The sequence below is a fragment of the Aphelocoma coerulescens genome (assembly GCF_041296385.1).
Source record: "Aphelocoma coerulescens isolate FSJ_1873_10779 chromosome Z unlocalized genomic scaffold, UR_Acoe_1.0 ChrZ, whole genome shotgun sequence".
Taxonomy (NCBI): domain Eukaryota; kingdom Metazoa; phylum Chordata; class Aves; order Passeriformes; family Corvidae; genus Aphelocoma; species Aphelocoma coerulescens.
The window spans coordinates 15,888,904-15,913,328 of NW_027184085.1; the positions used below are offsets into that span (position 1 = coordinate 15,888,904).

General features: G+C 37.8%; 1 protein-coding gene across 1 annotated transcript in view; it reads left to right on the top strand.

The window, feature by feature from the left end:
* The window catches only part of ITGA1 (integrin subunit alpha 1), a 74,926-nt gene that overhangs the window by 35,304 nt on the left and 15,197 nt on the right, over positions 1-24,425 (top strand). Inside the window, exons 7-21 of the mRNA XM_069002371.1 lie at positions 3,478-3,626; positions 5,346-5,496; positions 7,086-7,251; positions 11,484-11,557; positions 12,494-12,638; positions 13,767-13,909; positions 15,576-15,719; positions 17,586-17,840; positions 18,263-18,393; positions 20,301-20,464; positions 20,655-20,791; positions 21,739-21,849; positions 22,405-22,490; positions 22,694-22,829; positions 23,815-23,895. Of these exons, the coding sequence (XP_068858472.1) occupies positions 3,478-3,626; positions 5,346-5,496; positions 7,086-7,251; positions 11,484-11,557; positions 12,494-12,638; positions 13,767-13,909; positions 15,576-15,719; positions 17,586-17,840; positions 18,263-18,393; positions 20,301-20,464; positions 20,655-20,791; positions 21,739-21,849; positions 22,405-22,490; positions 22,694-22,829; positions 23,815-23,895 (2,073 nt within the window). The remainder of the gene's footprint in view (positions 1-3,477; positions 3,627-5,345; positions 5,497-7,085; positions 7,252-11,483; positions 11,558-12,493; positions 12,639-13,766; positions 13,910-15,575; positions 15,720-17,585; positions 17,841-18,262; positions 18,394-20,300; positions 20,465-20,654; positions 20,792-21,738; positions 21,850-22,404; positions 22,491-22,693; positions 22,830-23,814; positions 23,896-24,425) is intronic.

Sequence of the window (24,425 nt, forward strand, 5' to 3'; positions counted from 1 at the left end):
AGTGGAAAAAGAAGGAGGAATTATGAAGAAATAGTAGAAGTAGAAACAAAATCAAAATATTTCTCTTGGCCTTTTTTTGCCTCGTTTTTAACTGTTGTGGAGATAATTGTCTTTTTAATATGTAGGGTAGGTTTTTTAATCATTTACATATGAGTAACATTTTGTGGATTTCTCTCAAAAGAGAAAGCAGAATACTTGAATAAGTTCGATTCTGGCTTTAAAGCTATGCTGGAAAGGCCTTCAAAATCTTCAGACAGTTTCTATTTTTACATTAATATATGACATTGGCAGTTATAGATGTTTGGCCTGCACCTTATTATGTCTCCAAAGGGGCTGTATCACACGCTAATAAGTCACGCCATGTCATATCTTATGATTAGTTTTGTCTTCAGAAGAACAGAAGTATAATTAAAAAGTATTACAAAGATTAAGGATGTAGAAAGATCTTTGCAAGAGTTTACAAGTAACTTGTGTCTTGAAGTAAAGAAAATGTGAGAGAATTAATTTTTTTTTTCAGTTCACATACCTTTAAAAAGATCTCCTTATGAAAAAATGTATTATCCATTAATTCTTCTTCCCAAGGCATCTCTGCTTTTCTTTTACATTAAGTATCAGTACCTCCAAAAATATTTCTGATTTCTCCTCACATCCCAATGCTGAAAACCCTAACATATAATTTCATGTACCAAATGGTTTTCCTTTCATTTTGTTATTTTAGTTGTTGGTAGTTTTTGCCAAATTGATTGGCTTAATAATTTATTGAGAAAGTCAGAATGCACTTTCCAAATAAGGGTCTGTATTCATTTATGGGACAACAATAAATCGTAGCCCTGAGAACTGCTTTGTTCCAAAGCAGAACAGTCCATCACTTGCCTGTTCTCTTGTACAACACTTTTCACAGGAACTGGGGACAATTAAAGAATTATTCCCTTGTGTAATGTAAAAGCCATGGAATGCTAGGGAAGGGAACATAAGCTTAAGAATTACAAGAATGTTCAATAGATTATGGTCAGTAATGCTGGGAAAAATAAAAGTTTCTCTGGAGTAGAGCAGAATTACTACTGTGTAGTACTATTGCATTTTCCAGATATAAATTAAGCAAGCAAATCAAAACATATGATGCCTGTAAGCATCATTCTTAGGGGCTTGCTGAAGTCCCATAAAGGCGCATTTGTATCATGTAGATGTGCACTTGCAATTTTCCATAAGATGAAAAGGCTACCAAAGCTCAAATCTTCATTGCCATCTAATAGAATATAACTCTAATTTTACAAGGTGGACTTCATTCTGTGATCCTGTAGGAGATTGGAACATGAAGCCTAGTAGCATTTTCTCAGAGGCTTTTTCTTACCTTTTATTGAGGAATGGTTCATCTTTGGTGCCATGGAATATGTAGAAAATGATGATCAGTGTTTTCAAAGCTAGTGCTAAGGAAGGTTCCCACGTGACAATTGTATCCCATAAGATAACCACATGCCCCCCTTCCTTCCTGATTTACAAGCTCTGCAGCACAGTGCAGTTTCAGACTCAGATGTTCTTCCCATTCACTTCCTGAGAAGGAAATGCCCAAAAATGTGTACTTGCTGTGATCGTGGATGTTTCCTTTCAAACAGGAAATGATATAACTCAATGTCAGCCTATAATCTTTTTTTAGGAAGATGACAACACTAACATGGGTCTGTAGAATCATGAAAGACTGGCAGATGCTTTTCACACTGGCAGCAGTTAGTAGATCATTTCATTCTTGGTACCTTAAAAGCTGGAGAGAAGGAGCCATGAATCTGCACCAACAAGCTTCCCAGTATACTATAGTGTCTGGCTACACTTGGTGCATGGCCCTGGAATTCTTAAGCCATTACTCCTCCAAAAAATCAATCATGATGCAAATCTCTTGTTCATCTTGTTTTTAAGACTAACAGCATCCAACTCAGATAATGCTGTACATCACTTTAGATGCATGCCACAAAATAGTTGCCTTGGAGGGAACAGGTTAAAAATTTTGTCTTCAGCTTGTGATTTATTCAGTGCCCTGAGTGCTCTGAGTGATGACACAGAGTGTGCTCTGGTTGGTCCTGTAAACAGTGCACAGGGTTAATAGGCTGCTGCTCACAGGAACATTGCAGCCTCTGCATTCTCTCTGCTGCAGATGGAAGAGGGCATACCTCCAAGAGACAAATAGCTGAAAGGCAGCAACCTGTCCTAACTTCGAATTTACATCAGTTCTTCCAGATTTGATTGTGTTTTCAAAAGGATACGGAAATTCAGTGGGATAGATTTTGCTATCACACTCCATTGTAATTATAGTGCCATAATCATATGTAACTAGCATTTCATAATGATCATGTTATTGATGTTTACTGTGAAATATTTATCCAGTTCTAGCCCTTCTGCTACAAGCAAACAAATATGGTGCAGAATCTGAGAGGCTATGAAAGTACCTGAAAAAAAACCCTGTACAGCATTTTTAAAGTACATACTAATCCACTTCTAAAATAATAAGATGGTAAAAACATCCCAGAGGTCTTATTGATCTTCAGTACCTTAATGCTAGAGTGCTTTTAATAATAGATGAGTGAGACATAAATGCCACGTAATACTGCATTATCCTAAATAACACCTATAAATTGCCATGTGTAACGTAAAATTGAAATATGCTAATGGAACATTGTGTGGCTTCTTCCCAGTAAAAGCTGTCTGGAACCTGCCAAAATATTAAAACTGACAGGGATGAATGGGAGAAATTAATTAATATTTAAGAATATTGCTCATCTTTTTAACCAGGCATTTTCTGGTTATTGCACAATCCCATGTGTTGATCTTCCACACAAAGACTTGTCCTGCTAAGGTTATCTATAGACTTTATGTTACCCTCCCCCAGTCCCAAAGCCACCATTTCCTTCATGTTTTATCCTCTCATACTTGTCAGGTGGTACTTTGACTTACCTCCTGCTGGGAGAACGTCCATGTCACAGATGTCCCTGCTGTCTTCATCAAGATAAGAGTAATTGGGTCTTCCTGTTTCTAGGCTCAATTTAGGGTAAATAAACTACTGGATGTAGGAATATTTTATTTGAGTGGAATGAAGAGAGCTGTGAGTGAGCCATGACCTTGTATGCTATAAGGAAAACAGCTTTGAGGAGTTGGGACTGGTGGTTGGGACACTGGTCTGCCTTGGTCTAGAGGAGTGCAGAGCTCCCATCCAGATTGCCTCAAGCCAGGAAGACCAAGGACTTGAGACAGCTTTTGGCTTTATTCCAATTCTTAATAAAAGCAATTTAGAAACTTCAAAATGCTTAATGAGACTGTCATCTAGCTAGTCTTGCTCAAACACATATAGGTGTTTCATACTGAGGGAAACGCACAGAGTTCAGTTTCTCTCCTGGCTGTAGGTACAAACAGAAATTTATCCCACCGCAGGAGATACAGTGATATTTTCTTTAAGTGTAGCTGATTTTTAGCATGAACTGTGTGTTTCAGGTTGGAATTGTTCAGTATGGACAGACTGTAGTCCATGAATTTTTCCTGAATACATACTCAACAACGGAAGATGTGATGGCTGCAGCCTCAAGAATACGTCAGCGGGGTGGCACGCAAACCATGACAGCCCTGGGAATAGACACGGCCAGGTACGTACACAGGATGATGCCCCCCTGTTTCCTGGGGGAAACAAGCACACAGGGTGGTTATTCGGATTTTGTGTGTTAAAAACATGGAGTGGCTAACATCTGACTTCATTTCAGCTAAGCAAACATCATATAGGAGGAAGGTGGATAAGCAGACTCTATCCAGCACGTAGAGCAATTGTGTATGAGACTCTTGAAATGCAGCCATCTCATGAATAGAGGAATTAGGAAAAGATAATAGACATGGAGCAAGGTTGTAGGCATAAGCAAAAGGCTGACAATATCTGATGTCCACATAGAGCAGGTAGGAACTGTGTGTGTAGAGGGATGAAGAAAATGAAGTTTTACAGAGGAAAAATGAAAAAAATAGATTTTTTAATGTTGTTTTAATTCTGAAGTTGATTATTACAATGTTAAGCCCACACTTGTCAGAAAGCCTAGAAATTTTATATCCTAAGTCTTTGAAGCTTCTCAATCACTGGGAGATTAACAATCTGTTGCAGCAAGAGCAATATTAAGAAACGCTTCTTTTATGAGAAAAATGAAATCTGACTTTCATAGAATGGACAGTAAATGCAAAATCTCTCCAAAAATTGCAAACTGCACAATGTTGTCCTGGTATCTTTTTTCTTTTCTGGTTTTTATTTTCCCCATCACAAAAGCAAGATTTTTTCCACAAAAGATTGCCTTCACTCTTTCCAAACAGCGAAACAACGTTTAGTGAAATATGCAACATCCTTCTGATGAACAATTTGATTATCTGACCAAAGTTTTGTTGATGTGGTGTACAATTGAATTCTGATCTATATTAACGTTTTCCTGAGACACGAGTAGAAGCTTGAGAAGTCCAAACAAGTTCATGAAAGCAGAGCCAGTTGAGAATTGCCAAGTACTTAGAAACCACATCTAGTTCAGAAAGCCCCCGTGTACCACAAAATGCTGGAGGCTTGTATATACAGAAACTGTCAGCAAAAGCTTCCTCTGTTCTCACAGTCATTCCCCGTTGGCCGTTTTCAGTGGTAAATTTCAGCTTTCACTCATGTGGCCAGTTCTAGAATTCTGTGATACTTTTCTGAAAAGAGGAAGCCCTGCTTCCTTCCTTCTCCTCCAGAGCCCTAATCAGTCTTGCCTTGTCAGGTCCAGAGTCTGGGTAGACATCTGCCCAAAACCTCATCTGCCCATCTGCAACTGTAGAATTCAACCGGGTGCCCCAGCCTGTCTCCACTCACCTGCAACCTATCTCTGCCTCATCCCCAATATCCAGTGTTAATTCACATAGGTATGCAGAGGTGTGCTGGTAGCTGAATAAATACTTTGACCACTTGAAGTGCTGCAGTAGGCTGGAAATAGGTGAGGGTTTTCTACATGGGTTTTTGGAAACAGAGGGTGTTGGCTTTGTCTTTTTTTAAGATGCCAAAAGCTGTTTTAAGGTGCCAGATGTTTATTTATAGAGAGGAAAAGTTTTTCACTGTCCAGCTTTATTTTTTCTGCTATTGCTCTCAAGTGAGTGAATAATGAATGAATGCTTGTAAAACTTTGGCTGTGAACTGTCATGTAAGTTCCAGTTGGAGATGTTTGTATTTGTTCATGGCTAACACTAATCTCCATTTCCTGCTTCCTAGTTAATATAAAATCTTTTAGTTTATGTTTAGCTATGCAAATATGATGCATGTGCTAAATGCTGACATTGCCTTTCTCCAAAATACTTTATGGTCCCTTTAGGGAAGAAGCTTTTACTGAGGCTCATGGTGCACGAAGAGGAGTACAAAAAGTAATGGTTATTGTGACTGATGGGGAATCACATGACAACTACAGATTACAAGAAGTGATTGATGATTGTGAAGATGAAAACATTCAGAGATTTGCTATTGCTGTAAGTGAAATTTAATGGGAAAATTCAGAATCTTAAAAGCATGTTTTATCTTCTAAATGTAATTTCAGTTTTAGAAGTTCATTTCAGAATCTTTATGGAAATATAATTATTTCAGAGAGGAAAAATGGAAAAATCTGAAAAAAAACATTAAAAATTTGCTTTCTGATGTTATAGCATATAAGAAAAGCAATCTACCTGTCTTCTGGATGATGACAGGTGTGCGTCTCTGTGAAGAAAAAGGAAGAAGAGTTTGAGGGACAGTTTTATATCAAATCCATTTTTTTGAAAGCAATATTGAACAGAATGGACTAATACAATATTCTAAGCAACTTCAATAGAAATATTACCTACGTAAAAAAAAAAGCAAATGTAAACCATCAAGAAGATGCATGTTCATTATGTTTGTTTTGTATGCTTGCGTTCTAAAGCTGTCATTTTCATGTTAAGCAAACTTAATAGCTGAATGAGAATAGAAGTTCACCCATGTCAAGAAATATTAAAGCATTAATTATAGATTTGGTGTTAATACTCCCCTACACTTGTATATTTTATACACAGATCTTCGATTTTTTTGTTGTTAATTTTGAAGGGACACTGGTTTGTTGCCTCTCCATTGCTATTTTTCTTTGTTTTGCTATCTTATTTTTGGTAAAATAAGGCATTATGAAGCCATTAAACTTAAAGAAAGATGCTATACTTAATTTAAAGAAAGACATAAAACGAAAGTTGAGTCCAGCAGCACACAAATTTTCAGTGGTTTTCCTCATAAAATTAGAGATAACTGAAGAAAAAGTTGTCCTTGCCACTGCAACAATTTTTAGCAATAAAACCCCTGTTTAGAACTAAATTTGAATTGCTCCAGTTGTCTGAGCTGCTAGAACATGGGAATTTGTTTTTTGTCTCCCTCTCAAATCAAGTTTAGTGTATAGAGCCCTTTTTCATGTGAAAAATATCTGTTTGTCTGGGAATTAGAGAAGTGAGGTGTTTTTTTCTGAGGTATCCTGAATTGTTACAGCAGTGGTGGTAAAACTGCAAACCATATCTGAAGTCTTGTATTGTGTTGAAATTGTTAACACTGAATGCAAGTATTGTTGTTATAGGTATTTAAAGGGCAAATTTTCACAGAATAATGAACTACTCTATGCCTAATCAACTTGTAATTAATGGCATGTATAGCATGTTATGATAAGAACTGGTGGTTATGCAGAAGCCAGTGTAATTGTGTACTCTGGTTTGGGAAGCGTTTCATTGGTTTTTTTTCCTAAATTATGGCCCACTTCAACAAATCATAGAATAAATTATTAGAATCTTGTGGAGAAGGGGTAAAAAGTACAGTCGAGGATATCAGATATCACACCACATAGTTACTTTGTTTGCTGTCAAATGGTATTTTCAAAAAAACAACTGAGCCCTCATACAGTTCTGTTCTCATTGGGAAAGACTCAAATCAATTTGAGTGAGGTTTTAACAGAATAAATTAAGGTTAGAGATGATTTTCCACCATGCTCTGACAACCTACGTCATGGTAACCTTTTTAAACAGGTTGGGAAATATATGCTTGACTTTTGTTTTGCTTTTATTCTCTTTAGATTCTTGGCAGCTACAGCAGAGGAAATTTAAGTACTGAGAAATTTGTAGAGGAAATAAAATCAATTGCCAGTAAGCCTACTGAAAAGCACTTTTTCAATGTCTCAGATGAATTAGCTCTTTTAACCATTGTTGAAGCACTTGGAGAGAGAATATTTGCCCTGGAAGGTATGCCATTATTTAAAATTTTACTTTATGCCTGCATTACAACTGAAACAGCTAGAAGAGCACCTATTTTTATCCTCCTTTGAAATGCATTGTGCTGCATAAAATTCATTCTGCAGGTATTTCTTCCATGGTGATTATAAAAATATTTTATAATAGACATCAAAATAGTAGTAAAAGATTTGACTATATTCAGAGGAGTTAGAGCCTGTGGAGACAATATCCTGAAAGGGTAACCAGAACTGTTTTAACTGGGGTAAATAGGAAGCTGCCCTCTTTTAGGTAAAAAACATTGCCAGATCATACCCCAATTACCCCACAATCATCTGGTTTTCTGCCTAAATGTTTAGGGTCTCTTTTTTGTTAGTTATAGGTTACAGTGTATTACTTTGCTATACAAGTTAGCATGGCCTTGCTGTATAGAGTTAACAAGATATAATTTTCCTTTGGGAAGCTTAACAGTACTCAGATTTTAGCACAGAAAAGTCATTCTCTCATGATGTCTGCTTACATTCTCCATCCAAATGAGGCAACACTGTCCAAACCACTGTTTGTTTCAAGTAACAGGAGACAGAGTTTATTAGTTATAAATTATACTGGCCAGTTCTGAAGGGATTTATGTCATACAAAGAAAACATCCATCTATTTGGACTATTGTTTTCAACACTTCAACTTTCCAAGTAGCTAGAATGGTGTCGTTTACAGCTGAAACAAAAGAAAGTATTGACTTGAATGTACAAAATTGAGAAAATATTTTCATTTTTTCATATTGGAGTTGTGTTTCTCAGATGCATTTAGATTGGGGTTTCTTTTAGTGTATTGTTTAGTTTTATCAAATATTACCATTTTCAGCTATTACTAAATATTTTCAGCAATAAACAGTTTATTAAAATATTTATATATTCTTCTCTTTTTACTTTCTGGAGGATTTGGTTTCCTCAGCTTCGCAGCAAATTAATTTGAGGAGAATCTAACCTCTCTAAAGCTCAAACTTTAGCCTATTTAGGCTCATTGTGTAGTTTGAAGTTCACTGAAGAGCGTGCTCTTTCCTTAAGTCATTGTTTACTAGGAAGAATACACTTTCAGTGGAAAAGTAGTTGTTCAAACAGGAATTGAAAACTTGGCCTTCAATTTGTCCTTTATACTTCTAAAAAAGTGAGAAAAGTATTTGTGTTTCATTGTCAAAATAAAATGTTAGTTACATCTATTAGCTATAATGAATATAGAATAAGAAGTTAATTAACATGAAAATAGGTGAAGGACCTAAGACCAAACATGACTGAGTTCCTGGAAATCTTTGTGCTCAAAGTCAAGGTTTTGTGCCTTGCTCAACCCTTTGAACAACCAGATACCACTGGAGGAGACGGTCTCAGTTTGTCACACTCCACCTTGTCCTTTTTATCAGTCAGCAGCCATCAGGCATTAGGTGGTACCTGTCTGTCACATGAAACCCCAGCCTCCAAGCAGTGCAGTAACTTGTGCTGGCTTGAACTCCATGCTGGTGAGGAATGCTTTATGTAGTGAGCTCTAATCCTTCCATTGACTGTACTAAATCGTTCCTCTAATAATAAGAAAAAAATACAAAGCATTTGAACATTAAACAAGTTCTGTAGCTTAGTAAAATACCCAAACAAATCTACTTATGTTGATGGTGGTGAAACGAAGTGTTTGATTAAATAGTATAAATTTTATATGTTTATATGATAGTTGGCTCTTGAGACAACAAATAATCTTCTTCATGTCCTTCAGTATCTTGGTATATAAAGCATATTGTAGCTGTTTAGTATCAGCAAGTTCTGCAGTACTCCTTGAATTCAGTTGTAATTTTCTGCAAATGATGCTGTAACAAATATGTGTCTCTTGGATATTGTTACCTTTTATTTAACAAAAACTTTTTACAAAATGTTAGGATATTTATGCCTTGATTTTTTTTGCCTTATTTACAATTTTTATTTTATATTGACTTGACTTTATTACAAAAAATACGTATTTGAAATGAAAAATGTGGAACATAACCTTCATCCAGACCATAACAGACAAGCTAATTAATTTCATTACTGCAAAAAGGCTTCTTGGTTTGCAGATTTTCTATAGGAACTCGTGGGTGCTGAGATTTCTGTATAAGGCACCTGCAATATGAAACAAGAAATGTCTCCTGCTCCACCTAAGTCCCAGAAGTCATATAATCTGTCTGCAAGAGAATCACAATAGAAACTGAAAATGGGATTTTAGCTTTTTGTCAAAACAAAGCAAGGTCAAGCTGCTCCAATGGGTTGCAGCTAGATGATGCTGACTAAATCAAATATGCTGATTATTCAGGCCTTTCCTGTCCTATCCCAAAGCCTTTCAGTTGTATCCTGAATTTGCAACTGTGTCCATGCATCTATTTTTTTGGTGGTGGTAGCAGGCAGATTAATTCTGCCGTACCATGCAGCTCTTGGGTGACAAGCCAGTTTATTGGATGTGTTTAATTGGAGATTAATTAGGTCTGTACATAGTAGCTTCTGTGCATCACAAGAACATTGATTGTTGAAATTTGATATCTGAATCTGTTTAAATTCTCAATCTAAATTGCTCCTTGCTGTAGTAGTATACTTGATTTTTTTTCTTATATTTCTTGTTTTCGTTTTAGTTCTTTAAAAAATTCAAAGGAAAATTGAGAGAGATTTGAAAAATCAAATCCAACAAAAACTCCTACTTTACAGCCAGTGGATTTTTACACATAATCTTTTTCATATGCCTCTGTGTCTCATGGCATGGACATTGCTTTTGACAGCAATTATATATTTTGTCCAACGCGTAGGCAGGCACAAGTGTTTTTTCACAAAATATCCTTTGTAAGATGCTTGGCAGCTTGAAACTGAATGGAAAGTTGGGCTAAGAGCCATTATCTAAGCAGCATTTTGAGCTACACACACCAACAGTACCAGCTTTGTCCTCTGCCTCAGGCTGTGAGAATCCTGTCTTTCTCAGTTCATTAAGAAGCATCCTTTACTGCATGAAAATACTGTTTATCAGCAGATGTGCAGCTTAAGAGTTTTATGCCTAAAAATTATTTTTTTCAGACTTAGAAAAGCAGCTACATCTTGTGAAACATGATAGTCTTTGTAAGTCAAACATTTTGTGTTTGAGATCATGTCTCCTTCCTATGACTGGCTGTAAATTACAACAATTAGGACAGACGTCATGTCCTAGGGAGCAACTGCTGTGGCTTAGTTGCTGAGTATCAAAAGTTCAGTATCGTTTAATAGTCCAAATGCCTGAAATTTGTGCAACCATGGCTTGCTACGGCTCAGTTTCACACAGCTGAAGGTTTGCTTCAGCACTCAGCTGGTAGCAAACTGTGAACTCTTCCTGGACCAGCATCAGAGCAAATTTCATAGCTCACCTCTACTGCCGTTAGCATATCTTGCTCTCAAGGAAGAATCAACATGCAGAATATAGTTCCCTTACTTGGCCACTTAAAATGGAAAAATAGTCCTTGACTATTAAGGGCTGTTTATCTTTCTTTTAAGTAGAAGAAAAGGCAGAACTTTTCCTTCCCTGGTGATATTTCAAGTTTACCTAGGAGCAAAACAGCCCATCAAATTTTAATAACTAGCACATGATGACTTGACAAGATACTGAAGCTAGTACAAAATCACCTGATACCTTTTTTGTGCAAAGTCATTTAAGAGAATCAGATCTTCATGTAATTTTCTGGGCAGGATTATCATTCCCAAGCACTTCACTGAGGCTTATGAATCTTGGACAGCAGAGATTTTCCTATGTTGTTTTTGCAAAGGTTCGTACAAACATCAAGTGTTTTTCATTTAAAGTTCCTCCAGCTGCCTACAAAACTTTAGTTGCTTGAATACAAGGCCAAGGTTACATGGCTGGTGTTTTATTGTTCACTTAGCTCAAGTGGAAAATGGCTTAACCATATTAATCAAACATTCCAAACATACTTACCATCAGCCTGAGTTCAAATCTGGTCAGTTTTAGCCCAGAAACTTTGTTGGACAAGTTCTGAGACATGATCTTAAAATGGAAATTCCCATACTTAATAGTGGCATTCAACACAGGTCTTTGTTTCTGTGTTTATTATAAAAATCTATGGCAAACTATATTCACTGAATAGATTAGTTAATTATGCTATCCTTGACTATCATATGGTCATTTTCGTAACACTCTTCAGTTACTTTTTCAGATTGAAACAAATTTATTTTTGAAACTTAATGTTTTCTGTTCAATAGCAACAACAGACCAGCAGGCCTCCTCTTTTGAAATGGAAATGTCTCAAGCTGGCTTCAGTGCTCATTACTCTCAGGTAAACAAACTGTTTGAAAATAGAAGTTATTTTACAAGGTAGGTTTTTGCTGGTTATTCTATGAATTTGGAATAAGTTTTTCAGAATTCTTTGTTTAGTTTTTTTTGCTGCTGGAAGTTTTGGAGCATCCTGTAATCCAGTTACCTTTTATGTAAAATGTATGTAAAGAACAGTTATGAACAATGAAAGCATGAGAGAGTACGCACATACTTCACATGAACTCTAAACTTAATGGTCCCATAGCACTTTCTATCAGGAATTTAGCCTAAAAATATGTTAAGAAAGATGGAGAAAGACTTATTACCAGGTCTCTAGTGTTAGAACAAGGGGCAATGTTTTAACTTGAAAGACAGTTCCAGAGCAGGGCCACAAAGATGACCAGAGTGCTGGACCACCTATCCTATGAAGACAGGCTGAGAGAGATGGGATTATTTAGCTTGGAGAAGAGAAGGCTCCAGGAAGACCTTACAGCAGCCTTCTAGTACTTAAAGGGGGCTTATAAAAAGGAAGGACAGTGACTTTTCACATGGGCAGATAGCAATAGGACAAGGGAGAAGGGTTTTAAACTAAAGGATCAGAGGTTTAGATTAGATGACAGGAAGAAATTCTTTACATGGAGCAAAGTGAGGCACTGGAACAGATTATCCAGAGAAGCTATGGATGCCCCACCCCTAGAGGTGTTCAAAGCCAGGTTGAATGGGGCTCTAAACAAGCTGGTCTAGTTAGTGGCATCCCTGCCCATGGCAAGAGGGGTTGGAACATTTCATCCCAAGCCTTTTTATGACCGTATGATTGTAGGGTCCATACCATAATAGGAAAAGCAAGGCTAAATGTGTAAGCATACAGGAAGAATTATCCAAATGTGAACATCCTGAACCATGGATGACTAAAGATGACTCACATAGAGAACAGGCTTTTTGCTTTACTCTCCTTAAGGATTGGGTCATGCTTGGAGCAGTTGGAGCATATGACTGGAATGGCACGGTGCTCATGGTGAAGGACAGTGTTATTTCAATGCCAACCAATGACACCTTTCGTGACAGGCGTTCAGAAAGAAATGAACCTCTTGCAGCCTATCTAGGTAAGAGAAATAGCCCACCTTACAACACTTTTCAACAAATGCTACAAGACCTCTCTCAAAGCTCATTCAAAATGAGTATCTTACAGAATATCTTATATTCCAGAAGCCTGGGAAAGAGTCTACTCTATGATTTTCTTGTTCTTGAAAAAAAATAAATAACAACTTCTACAATCAGAAAGGAAATCCAAACATAGACCTAAATATATCTAGACTTTTCCAACAGAGATGTTAAATCTGTTCAAAGAAGATTTCATGGATTCCTCTAGTATTCTTACCAAGTTTTTCTATGCCTTGATAGTTAAAAAGTCTTACACAATATTCAGTCCAAGTATTTGCTTAAAATTAAGCTTTTTTCTGTCACTCAATGGACAAAACCAACAAGACCAACATCTTTTTTCTATAATAATGTTTTGCATATTGGCAGGTTATTTTTCTGCCAAAAAGCTTCAGTAGCCTTGCTCTCTCCTCTGGGTCTTGCTTTCTACACCTCATGGTTCTGTTTGCTCTGTTATCTCATTTAAGTCATAATTCCAATGACGAAGAATCAATGCTAGAATATTTTAATGTTTTTCCCTAAGTACACTTTCTTCATTGCCAAATGCCTTTACCTGCTGCTTTTTATTATAACTCCAATTTGGTAATTTTCAAATTAAGATCCTATCCTCCCATAATACTTGCAGCTCTTCCACAGTTCTGATTTCACTGCATATTTTTTAAGTCTTCCTTCACCAAAGTTGTTGAATTGTTGTTAATATTAAGCAAAACAGAGGTAGGTTCAAAATGCCCCCCAGAATCACTTTCTGAAGACTCCATCAGTTGGACAGTGAGCCAGTGACAACTGAAAGTAACTTTTCAACCAGATATTCATGAGTTATTTCTTACACTGTGTGAGAACGGCAAAGTGAACATGGCTCACCAGCCTGTGAACAGGTTTAATAACACAGTGGTGCTCCTCACTCTGAGACTGTAGACAAAAAAAAAGTCCTTTTAATTAACTACTATTGCTGTCTACCATGAATAGGGCTAAACATGTAGTTATGGACTAAACCTTACAAATGCTCTGAATCACAGCAAGTATTTCTGATGCATTCTCTTTGTGTGGCATCTTGACTTCTTTCTGCTTCTTAGGATATACTGTGAATTCAGCACTGACACCTGGAGGTGTGCTGTACATAGCAGGACAGCCACGATACAATCACACTGGGCAAGTTATCATTTATAAGATGGAAGGAAAAGAGGTGCAAGTAATTCAGAGATTAAATGGAGAACAAGTAAGTATGCGTTCACAGTTAACATACAAAAGGAATATAGCAGAAGAAATAAAAATAATTATAGGAATATAGCAGAAGAATTAAAAATAATTATTCAAATGAGAACTCATTTGAAGAGCACACGAAACTGGGAGTTGTAAGCAAGTTAAGCAGATCCTCTGATACTATTAGCAACAGTGAACTGTACAGTAGCTCCTTGGAAATTTTGTCTTTGAGGGCTAAGTCTTCACCAGTTTCAAAGTGGTTGTTGCCTTTCTTTGTCTGCTGAGTGGAAGAGCATGTCACTGTCAGGAAAGAGTTTTGACAAGCAGGGTTCCGTGCAAGAGCATCTTCTGGGATAGATTGAAATATTGAATAGTTGCTTGTTACACTGAGTAGCAGCTCACTGAGAGCTATTGCTGCAGGAAGAAAAATCCCCATGTAATTGCATAATTAAGGATGGTATTATTAAGATAATATTATGCTTATGAGAATTGAAAGACCTGCCTAGTCTCATCTCCCCAGGCTGCTTCTTTCAGGAGCATTCAAGTTACCTAATTTTCACCTATAGTTGATGTCTGCAACTCAGCTAATCAGTCAGTTAATCAATCAATCAATCAAACAAACATTTTAGAGTCAATGAGCTAAAGTAGCTATCAGGGATCTGGGCCTGTTCAGCCTTGAGAAGAGGTGGCTGACAGGGCACCTCCTCCATGTCTGTCACTGTCTGCAGGGAGGGGCCAGAGGATGGGCCAGGCTCTGCTTGGAGGTTCTGATCCTCCGTGTCCTTGTCCTCCCAGTAGGACAAGAGGCAATGGGCAGAAACTGATGCACAGGAAGTTCCACCTAAACATGTGGAAGAAATTCTTTACTGTGTGGGTGACCAAGCACTGGAACAGATTGTCCAGAGAGGTTTTGAGTCTCCCTCACTGAAGATATTCAAGAACCATCTGGACACAATCCTGTGCCCTGTGCTCTGGGATGACCCTGCTTCAGCAGGGAGGTTGGACCAGATGACCCACTGTGGGCCCTTCCAACCTGACCCATTCTGTGATTTTGTGCTTTTTAAGGTTTGAGACATCTGGACTACTTGAAGCATCTCTGTGAGAGTAGATGTATCTTTGACTAGAACAGGCTGCTTCTCCTGTTAAGTGTAAAGGAAATGCAGGGTATCTTGCTTATCTGTGAAGTGAATGTAAGCAGATAAATCCTATGGCTTGTACCCGGTCTATGAATATATCCATCTCTTCATGTAGATTTTGTTCCTCTGAAAATAATAACAACTTGAGAATTTTGGCAACTGTCTGCACTGAGCTGTCTTAGAGCTTTTGTCCAAGCTTTTTTACTCGTTTTTTGAAGAGAAAACTAGCTTCCCCAAGACAGTCTTGTTCAAATGCTGTCTTAGAAGGTCCTAAGTCCCATAGGAGGTAGAAATTACCCATTTATACTTTCAAACTCAGAAGAGTTGAAAGTTGAAGAGCCCACTTCTTAATAAAAAAAATCAGACAACAAATGCTAAAACTGAAAACAAGCTTCAAAGACAAACAGACCAAAAGAATCTAGCTAGTAAAGAAAATTTCTGCCTAATGGTTAATATTTGTCATTGCAAGCAAGAAGTCTCTGAAAAGAAAATGTAGCATGATGTTGCTGACTCTGTCTCTGATGTACACTTTATGTTTTCCTACAGATTGGATCATACTTTGGGGGTGTTATTACCACAGTCGACATTGATAGGGACTCATATACAGACCTTCTTCTTGTTGGAGCTCCTATGTATATGGGAACTGAGAAGGAGGAGCAAGGGAAGGTATATGTTTATAGTCTGAACAAGGTAAGGCCAATGATGTTTATTGACCAGGAATAGAACATGCTCTTTGCTGTCTTCTTGTCCTTATTTTAAAGAAATACAGTAATTTGACCTGGGGAAGATGACCTGTTGAAAACAGAGAAACATGGTTTTGACAACTGAGATTATAAAGCAACTGAATTTTAAATTTCATTCTCAAACTCTTGTTTGAGAATGGAGTGTATTATGTAGATAAGTACTACATCCTATAAGCTGCAGTATGGCATACAAATGTACAGGATTTCTTTTCTATCACTTTTTTTTTTTTTTTGCTTTCATATGTTAGGGAACAATAAGACTCATCCATACTAAAAGTGTGATCACCACTATCCTTGTGACTTGCTTAGTAACCTAGAATGAAACCCCATACATCCAACAGCTTTTAAATGTCTGACTAGATTGAGGGTTATACCAGCTACACCTCACTTTATTGATTTGCTAAGTCTCTTCTTCCAATATCTGTGCATTCTTCTCTCTCCTCTCCTCTCCTCTCCTCTCCTCTCCTCTCCTCTCCTCTCCTCTCCTCTCCTCTCCTCTCCTCTCCTCTCCTCTCCTCTCCTCTCCTCTCCTCTCCTCTCCTCTCCTCTCCTCTCCTCTCCTCTCCTCTCCTCTCCTCTCCTCTCCTCTCCTCTCCTCTCCTCTCCTCTCCTCTCCTCTCCTCTCCTCTCCTCTCCTCTCCTCTCCTCTCCTCTCCTCTCCTCTCCTCTCCTCTCCTCTCCTCTCCTCTCCTCTCCTCTCCTCTCCTCTCCTCTCCTCTCCTCTCCTCTCCTCTCCTCTCCTCTCCTCTCCTCTCCTCTCCTCTCCTCTCCTCTCCTCTCCTCTCCTCTCCTCTCCTCTCCTCTCCTCTCCTCTCCTCTCCTCTCCTCTCCTCTCCTCTCCTCTCCTCTCCTCTTCCCTCCCCTCCCCTCCCCTCCCCTCCCCTCCCCTCCCCTCTCTTCTCCTCTCATTTTCTTCTCTTTTTTCTTTTCGTTTTTCTTTTCTTCTTTTCTCATCCATTACCCTTGTGTACTGTTATAACAATTATCAAAATATATCTTAGCAATTATGATCTCCTAAAATACTATTTCAAGAAAAAGACCTGGAGAGACTGGATGTGTTTGACAGCAGTCTCTACATGCATGTTGCTGACAACAAATTTCTGGTGAATAGGGTTGGTGAGAAAACAAGAATTCCATGTCCTCCAGTACTGTGGGGTTTGAAATTTGTTTTTCCTGTGCTTTGGAGCTTACCCGGCTCTAAATAAAGAAGACACAATAACTGCTTGCTACTGCTACTGTGGCATGGAATTCATGGGAAAGATTGGTTACATGCCCTAGGGTCCGTGTGTTTTTCGGTCCGGGACACACGCCGGATCAGAATATGTATGTATGTTAGGCCACAGCGTATGTGTCTACTGGGGGCAGAATTCAACTACGTAAAAGAAATGCTATCTTTTGTTCTGGAATAACAGTATTGCCATCTGTGTTTCATAAGTAACTTGGCTAACTTTTCAGATTAAGAGAATGCCTTTAGAAAAACTCTGCACTGCCTAAACAATGAAGTGGTTTACTTACAATACCATCCAAATATTGTTATGATACTGTGCTTTTCTGTGAACCTCTAACTTAGAGAAATATGCAGAAGCATCTAGAGGCAGAAAGAGAAGGAGCAAGGATGTTTTTGCCACATGCTGCTCAGAAGGAGCACTTGAATTATAGTTATCACAGTTTCTCCAGTGCACTTAATCACTAAGAATAGTTTGTAATTGTTTTGTTTAATTCATCCATTTGTCTTCTAGACAGGACCTCTTAAAAGTCTGCATTGCTGAAACATTGGTGGAAATTCACAAACTCTAAATCTGTCCTTCCACAGACAAAGTTTGAATATCAGATGAGTCTTGAACCCGTAAAGCAAACGTGCTGCTCACCATTAAAACAGGACACCTGCAAAGTTCTAAAGAATGAGCCCTGCGGTGCACGCTTTGGGACTGCGATTGCTGCAGTGAAGGACCTCAACCTGGATGGGTACAATGACATTGTAATAGGCTCTCCCTTAGAGGATGACCATCGGGGAGCTGTTTATATTTATCATGGCCATGGCAAAGCAATCAGTAAAAAGTATTCACAGGTATGAAGTAAAACTCTACAGATTGCCAGCTGTTTTAATGTACATAATGTTTATAATCCTGTCTTCCCAACATAAGATGAGACTGTGACTTGACCAGTTGTAACAGCTTATTTGTTAAATTGCTCTATACTTTTAAACTCATAGTTATTTAACTGAATGTGAGTCTTAATGTTGTTAAAAAATATATTCGCATGCTTCTATTAGAAACCTTCTGACATGTTCTGTACAGCCACAAAAGCAGATATTTTGCAATCTGAAAATTTATAGTGTGTTCATCACCATGGTAACTGTTTTAAGAGTATTGTAATGAAAATTTAATGTAGTTAAAGAGCCTAAACCCCATCTCACTGCAGTCAAATGCATCTTGACTGTTACAAAACCCTTCAAAGTGCACCGCATTAACCTCTTTACGCATTTCACAGCGTATTGCATCAGGTGGAGACGGGGAAAAAGTGAAATTTTTTGGCCAGTCTGTGCATGGAGAAATGGATTTAAACGACGACGGGCTGATTGATGTTACTATCGGAGGCCTTGGTGGGGCTGCCCTCTTCTGGTATGGAGACTCACAGCAGCTGTCAGGACACAAAAAAATCTTTTACTAGGGGTACCAGTGTAACTTGCATGCATGACTGTTTGGACTTTGTAAGGTTACTGGTTTCATCTCATGTTTTGACACCGACTGCAAATATTCTTCTTTTTACATCTCTCTAGAGGAATGAGCATAGAACTTAGAGTATACCTTCATAAATACAGGAATATTATAGAACTCTTGCTAGCCTAGAATGAAGAACTTGTCCTCGTAGACCATCTTCAAAATAGGAACTGATTCCATTTGTGGCACTAAGTAAAACAGGAAAAAAAAACAGAATTTCTCTCTTTTTCATGGTCTGTTGCATATTATTTTATTAACAGTATCAAGAACAGATTCAAATCTAAAGGCCTCACTAAGAAAACTGATTTTATTTCTTAATAGCAAAACTGCAGTTTGACTCCCTACAGAAAATTTGCAAAATTAAACTAAGCTTTTTGCTTAACATTGACTTCTTTTTCTTTATATAAGAGTACTATTCAGATGTAATAGTGAGCAATATAATTTCTAAGGGAGAAGAGAAATAAACAATGTGACATTAAATTCCTCATTTCTAAAGCACAACTAAAATTATTTCTGTCTCTGGTAAGGAAATTGCTAACCCAGATCCTTGCTTTCCCTGTCCTCCTGTTTCACCTAACTCACCTAGTAGGTGATCAAGTTTGTCAAGGTTTTCTACCATCCTCAAGCTCCCAGCTTCTTCTGAACTTCACCTGGTAATTTCTATCTAAAGGTTCCATGCGTGAACACAGTGTGGTGCCCTTCACTGCATTGCTGAGACCGCAATTCTGAAGAAAGTTGCTTTGCCAGCTAAATTTTTTGCTGGTTTAGTACACTGGCATGCTTGCATATCATGGCCAAAATGGAACTGGATCAGGGAGTAGGATGAGACAGGAATGCATTTCAGTGGCAAAGGAGATTTAAAGTGAAACAAACTAGGGACAAATATTAGCCTGTTTCTCTACCCACAACCTAAGAGATGGCATGCTACCCTCCAACTTATGTATAATATTATGTTCATCTGTGATACTCTCAATGATGGGTCTGGGCCTTCAGTCTCTTTTAAAATAGATCTGGCTCTGTAGAGTTGCCTAAATGCTTTTGGAAATATTTCACCTGGTGTCTTTTCTGAAACAAGTACAGCACTGTGGAGAAATCCTTTGACTGTTTCCTCTGTAATTTCTCTTTTACTGGTCCTATGTATAGGATATGTAGTTAATTACTCTTCTAGACTATCATGTTGCTCTTGTCCCCAGTTCTTCAGAGGCTTTCCCTCCTGAATGATAGTTGAGCTTTAAAAAATGCTCTAGTGCTTTATAGGATTTTGCTGCTGAGGACATTGTTTCTCTCCTTTTTTGTTGCTCACTTTTACGTATTCAGTAGGATGAGTTCTCTCTGTGATGGCACTTAACAGGCATGCAGTAATCTGCCTAAATGGAGAAAGGCAAATGCAGACTGAAAATGTGCCAGAGAAGTGCATTGCAACTGCCAGTTGTTTTCATAGTATCACACAGCCAAGACAGAAGACATGAAATAATAGACAGCCTCTTAATTGGCATAACATGGCCAACGCTGTGTCTGCTACTGTACTGCAGCATGGTACCATCAACATGTGCCACAGGAATCTCATTTCAGTTGTGGATTTTATGCTTCTGTTATTTCCCAAAGGACATTAAGGGATTTTTGCTTTTTAGCTATAAGCCTTTTGACAGTTGTACTCAATGATCTTAAAAGTCTTTTCCAACCTAAAGGATTCTGTGGTTCTGTGTCTGTATCCAAATGTTGAGTGCTGCATATTTTGTAAGTTCATTCTTAAGTTTAAAAAAATTGCTGCTCTTATTTCCAAGCACTTTCTCTGTGGTTTCTTTAAGGTCTCGCGATGTGGCTGAAGTAAACGTTTCCATGCAATTTACACCTAAAAGCATCAATATTCAACAACAAAATTGTCAAATAAATATAAGAAAAACAATATGCATAGATGCCACAATTTGTTTTAAGACCAGACTAAAGTCAAAAGAAGATATATTTGAATCCAGTAAGTAGATAAGCACTAAGTTATGGAAGCTTTAAGCTATAAAATTCCTATGCTCTCATGCATTTATTAATTAAAAAATGGAATTCAACTTTTCTAAATTCAGTATTCCAAGTGCATCTAAGATATTTTGGGAAAAAAGAATGTGTAGAGGCAAAGTGCTTCATAACATTGATCTCAACCTCCTTTGCAGGTCTGCAGTATTGGATTACTCTTGATGCACAAAGACAGATATCTCGGAGCTTGTTCACAGAAAGCCATGAGAGGAAAATGCAAAAAAATATAACTATCAAAGGGTCAGAATGTACAAAACATAACTTCTACATGTTGGCAAGTAAATCATTTAAAGTATTTTTCTCATGTTGATGCTAGTGTAACCCAAATATGTATTTCATTAATTGCACATTAGACAACAAAATCTGTGTTCAGAATTAATCTTAAGAAGTGTACATGAAATTTTTTTAAAACTTAGATTTATTTATTTATACACATACAAACTATTTACTTCTATGTACAGTCTCTTTAGCTATGTCTCTGTGTCTGTCTTAAGAAAAGCATGCCTCACTTGTTGGAACCAAGAAGCTGTCATGGTTAGCAGTTTAGGTGCGCTCAAAACTCAGCAGGAGCATGTGAAATAGAATTTTAGTTTGCATATTGGTGCTATTCCTCCTAATAAAATACAGTAAAAAAAACTTTCAGGTTTGGAACAGAGAGTATTTATTCACTGCAAAACAGAAGCATAATTAGCAACTGTGAGTATGCATTTGCTCAGATTGCACCTAATGTGTGGAGTGAATGGACTTGCATCCTGTAAGCTACCCACACTTGAAATGCTTAGTGACTTCACAGCTGTATCATAATACAAAACTAATGGTAAATGATACCCAGAATTTTCTGCACCGAACAGCAGGCCTAAGTTTGACTTCACAAAAGGTGATGCTGCTGATGCTTATCTTGCTCATCCTCTGAGCACAACTAGAAGAGAAAAGTCTGTGAGTTGTCAGTTGAGATATTCTTAAATGAAACTATGTTAGACATGCTCAGACTATGTGAAGTTTTGTGATAAGATACACAAAAACCTTGGTAGATGTTTATAAGGAATGCGTGGCACATTAAATGTTTCATCATCAACTGCAAGCATTCAGATACTTCTCTGGCAAGAATGGCAACAGTGTGACAGAAAGGTATTTTACCTCAGCATTTTTTGGGTCTTTTTAACCTCCTTAGATAAGAAAGTGAATTTCTGTAACCGCAGTTTTGTTTTCCTTGTGTTCTAGGATAAGCCTGATTTTCAGGACTCTGTAAAGGTTTTGCTGGAATTCAATTTTTCTGATCCAGAGAGTGGACCTGTTCTTGATAGCAACTTGCCAAATTCAATAGCAGAATATGTAAGTCAGAAAGATTCTGTATCACTAACCAAAGCATTTCAGGTAAAAATCATAGCTCACACAAGAGCTGAAACGATTGCCCACAAATTGGCTAGAGAAGGAGGGGTCTTGAGCCTGTCCTGGAGATGTTCCCTCTAAATGAGTGTTCAGGAGTTAAAAGCTTGATTCAATGTGCTTGTGAATCATGCTGGGGTTTCAAAGCTCTCTGTAGCTGACTGAAGATAGAAGAGAGTTACCAACAATTTTATTGTCAGGCTTTACATACATGGAGCAGAGGAGTGTTATCCATTTACTTTGGTGGTGCTTGCCATCATTCATACTTCTAGTAATGCCTCTTTTCAGAATGCAGGTGAACCATTTAGAAGGGAATTATGAGAAAGCTTATGTTTCACCCATACGTCTTACAGGATATTGGCATGTTTAACTGGTTAATGTTAGGGAAGATTTCTTTGATTTTTAAAGAGAAGACCTTACATAAAGTTACATAGTGTATTAAAATGCAAGTGTTTGACAATAAATGTAACAAAATTAAGAATAAACATACTATTTTTGCAGATTCCTTTCACAAAAGATTGTGGAGCCAAAAATAAATGCATTTCAGATCTTGTTCTGATTGTAAAAGCAAGCATAGCTGGAGACAGGTAACTACACTGGGTTTAATGTATTGCTTGATATCTGTACAAAGTTTCTATGTGAATTATAAATTCTGTAGTCTAATAGGATAACACTGGGGCTTCCTTTCCAATTCAGAAACCAGATAGTCTGGAGACTGAAAGAAGTTTCTCTTTATGTTAAAAACAAATTCAACAGTTAAGATGTCCAACATTCTTACTCTATTTTACAGCTTATCTCCATTCATTGTAAAGTCACGCAATGATAAGTTCACCATCCAGCTCTCTGTGAAGAACAAAAAAGACAGTGCCTATAATACCAGAGTTTTGGTTCAATATTCTCCAAATATTATATTTGCTGGCATTGAGGTAGGATTTTTTTCACCTTATCAATTTTATCATAACCTATATTGCTAGAGAGATCAAGGAAGCCTTTTTACTAAACCTGAATTTAATTCCTGGGGCATCATCTCAGTTGATTGAAAGAGATTCCCCAGGGCTGCTCTCCTTGCTTATGCCTCTAAAGGAGTGTATTGATTTTGACATGAGTGGACTCTTGCCTAGCCCTGTTCATAAAATACAGATGCAAATTTCACAATGGCACTCAGAAAAAGTGACTGCCTGTTAGACAAGTGTCAGCACTATGAATCACCTGTACACCTGTAGAGCAAGAAATGCCTTGTTATTTATCAGTAGAACTCCTGAGCCCCTAGAATTCTCCTTTTGCACATGTATAGAAAAAGCACTGTTGTGGTAGGACAGGATATATCAGTGCATGCATCTTTCTTACCTCAGACAGCGTTTCCAAAAGTGGCTCTTTTCCTTCCTGCCTCAGCAGATATGCTACAAATACACCTCAGTTCAGATGAGAAGCACTTAGAGCAGTTTGTTTTCTGTCAACGGTCCTGATACTGCACATTAGGAGAAGTCAGGGATCCATCGCACCGTTGCTGATCCTATGGCAATAATTGATGGAGTATGAATGTCACTTTTATTGCTACGTTAGCAACACATTTACAAAATTTGAAAACTGTGTAATTATAGATATGTTGATTGCTAGACCCCATGACTAATTTGCATGATGCCAAGTAGGCATATAATTGTGAATGTTCCAAACACTGTCATTAGAAAGGCACAATGGCAAGTACTTGCTATAAGTGTCCATAGGTGAAAATTGTCTTGCAGAATTTGTGGCGTCCTATTTTTGTTCTAGTTCAGTTAAGGCTTTGACTCTTACAATGTATTGACAGTGAAAAGTGGCAATGATATATGTATTCAACAGGTCTATGATGCTCAGTCAAAATTTAAAAAGAGTTTGCACAAGGCCATGCTTTCACTTTCTTTTTCCCTTTAGGATATACAGAAAGATAGCTGTGAATCTAATCACAACATCACCTGTAAAGTGGGATATCCATTTCTAAAACCTGCAGAAGAGGTAAAAAGTCCCCCTGCATGCAAGTTCTCCTTGCCCCTTGTTCTAAAGGCAGAGTAGTCCCTACCATCTCTGAAATTCTTTTCTCTTGTGTTCATCCCAAAAACTGTCCATGCATGTTTCCCAAGCTATCCTTGATGTCAGCTGCACAGAGCCAGATGGGAAACTGTTGGATACTTAGTTCCTGGGCAGTCAGTCGTGGTATGTGAGGAAATAATAGATGCATATTGCCGTCCTTGACACTGAAAGACGGCAAGTGACACACAAGTGGCACACCTGGCCAGAGGTGTCTGTCCCCAGGCTTTCCACAGCCTGGAGCCTATAAATTGCGTTATTTTGTATATAAAATGTAGTCCATTGGTTGAAGACAGAATAAGATGGTATGTGGAAGTGCTTACTCAGATCCGCCAAAGTCAGGTATCAAGACTTCACCTCTGCTCAGTGGGGATGAGAGGCCTTTCCAGCAAGTAGTCCACTTAAACTCCATCTTGAATAGTTCCAGTGATGTCTATATCTCCTGTTGGAATGGAGAG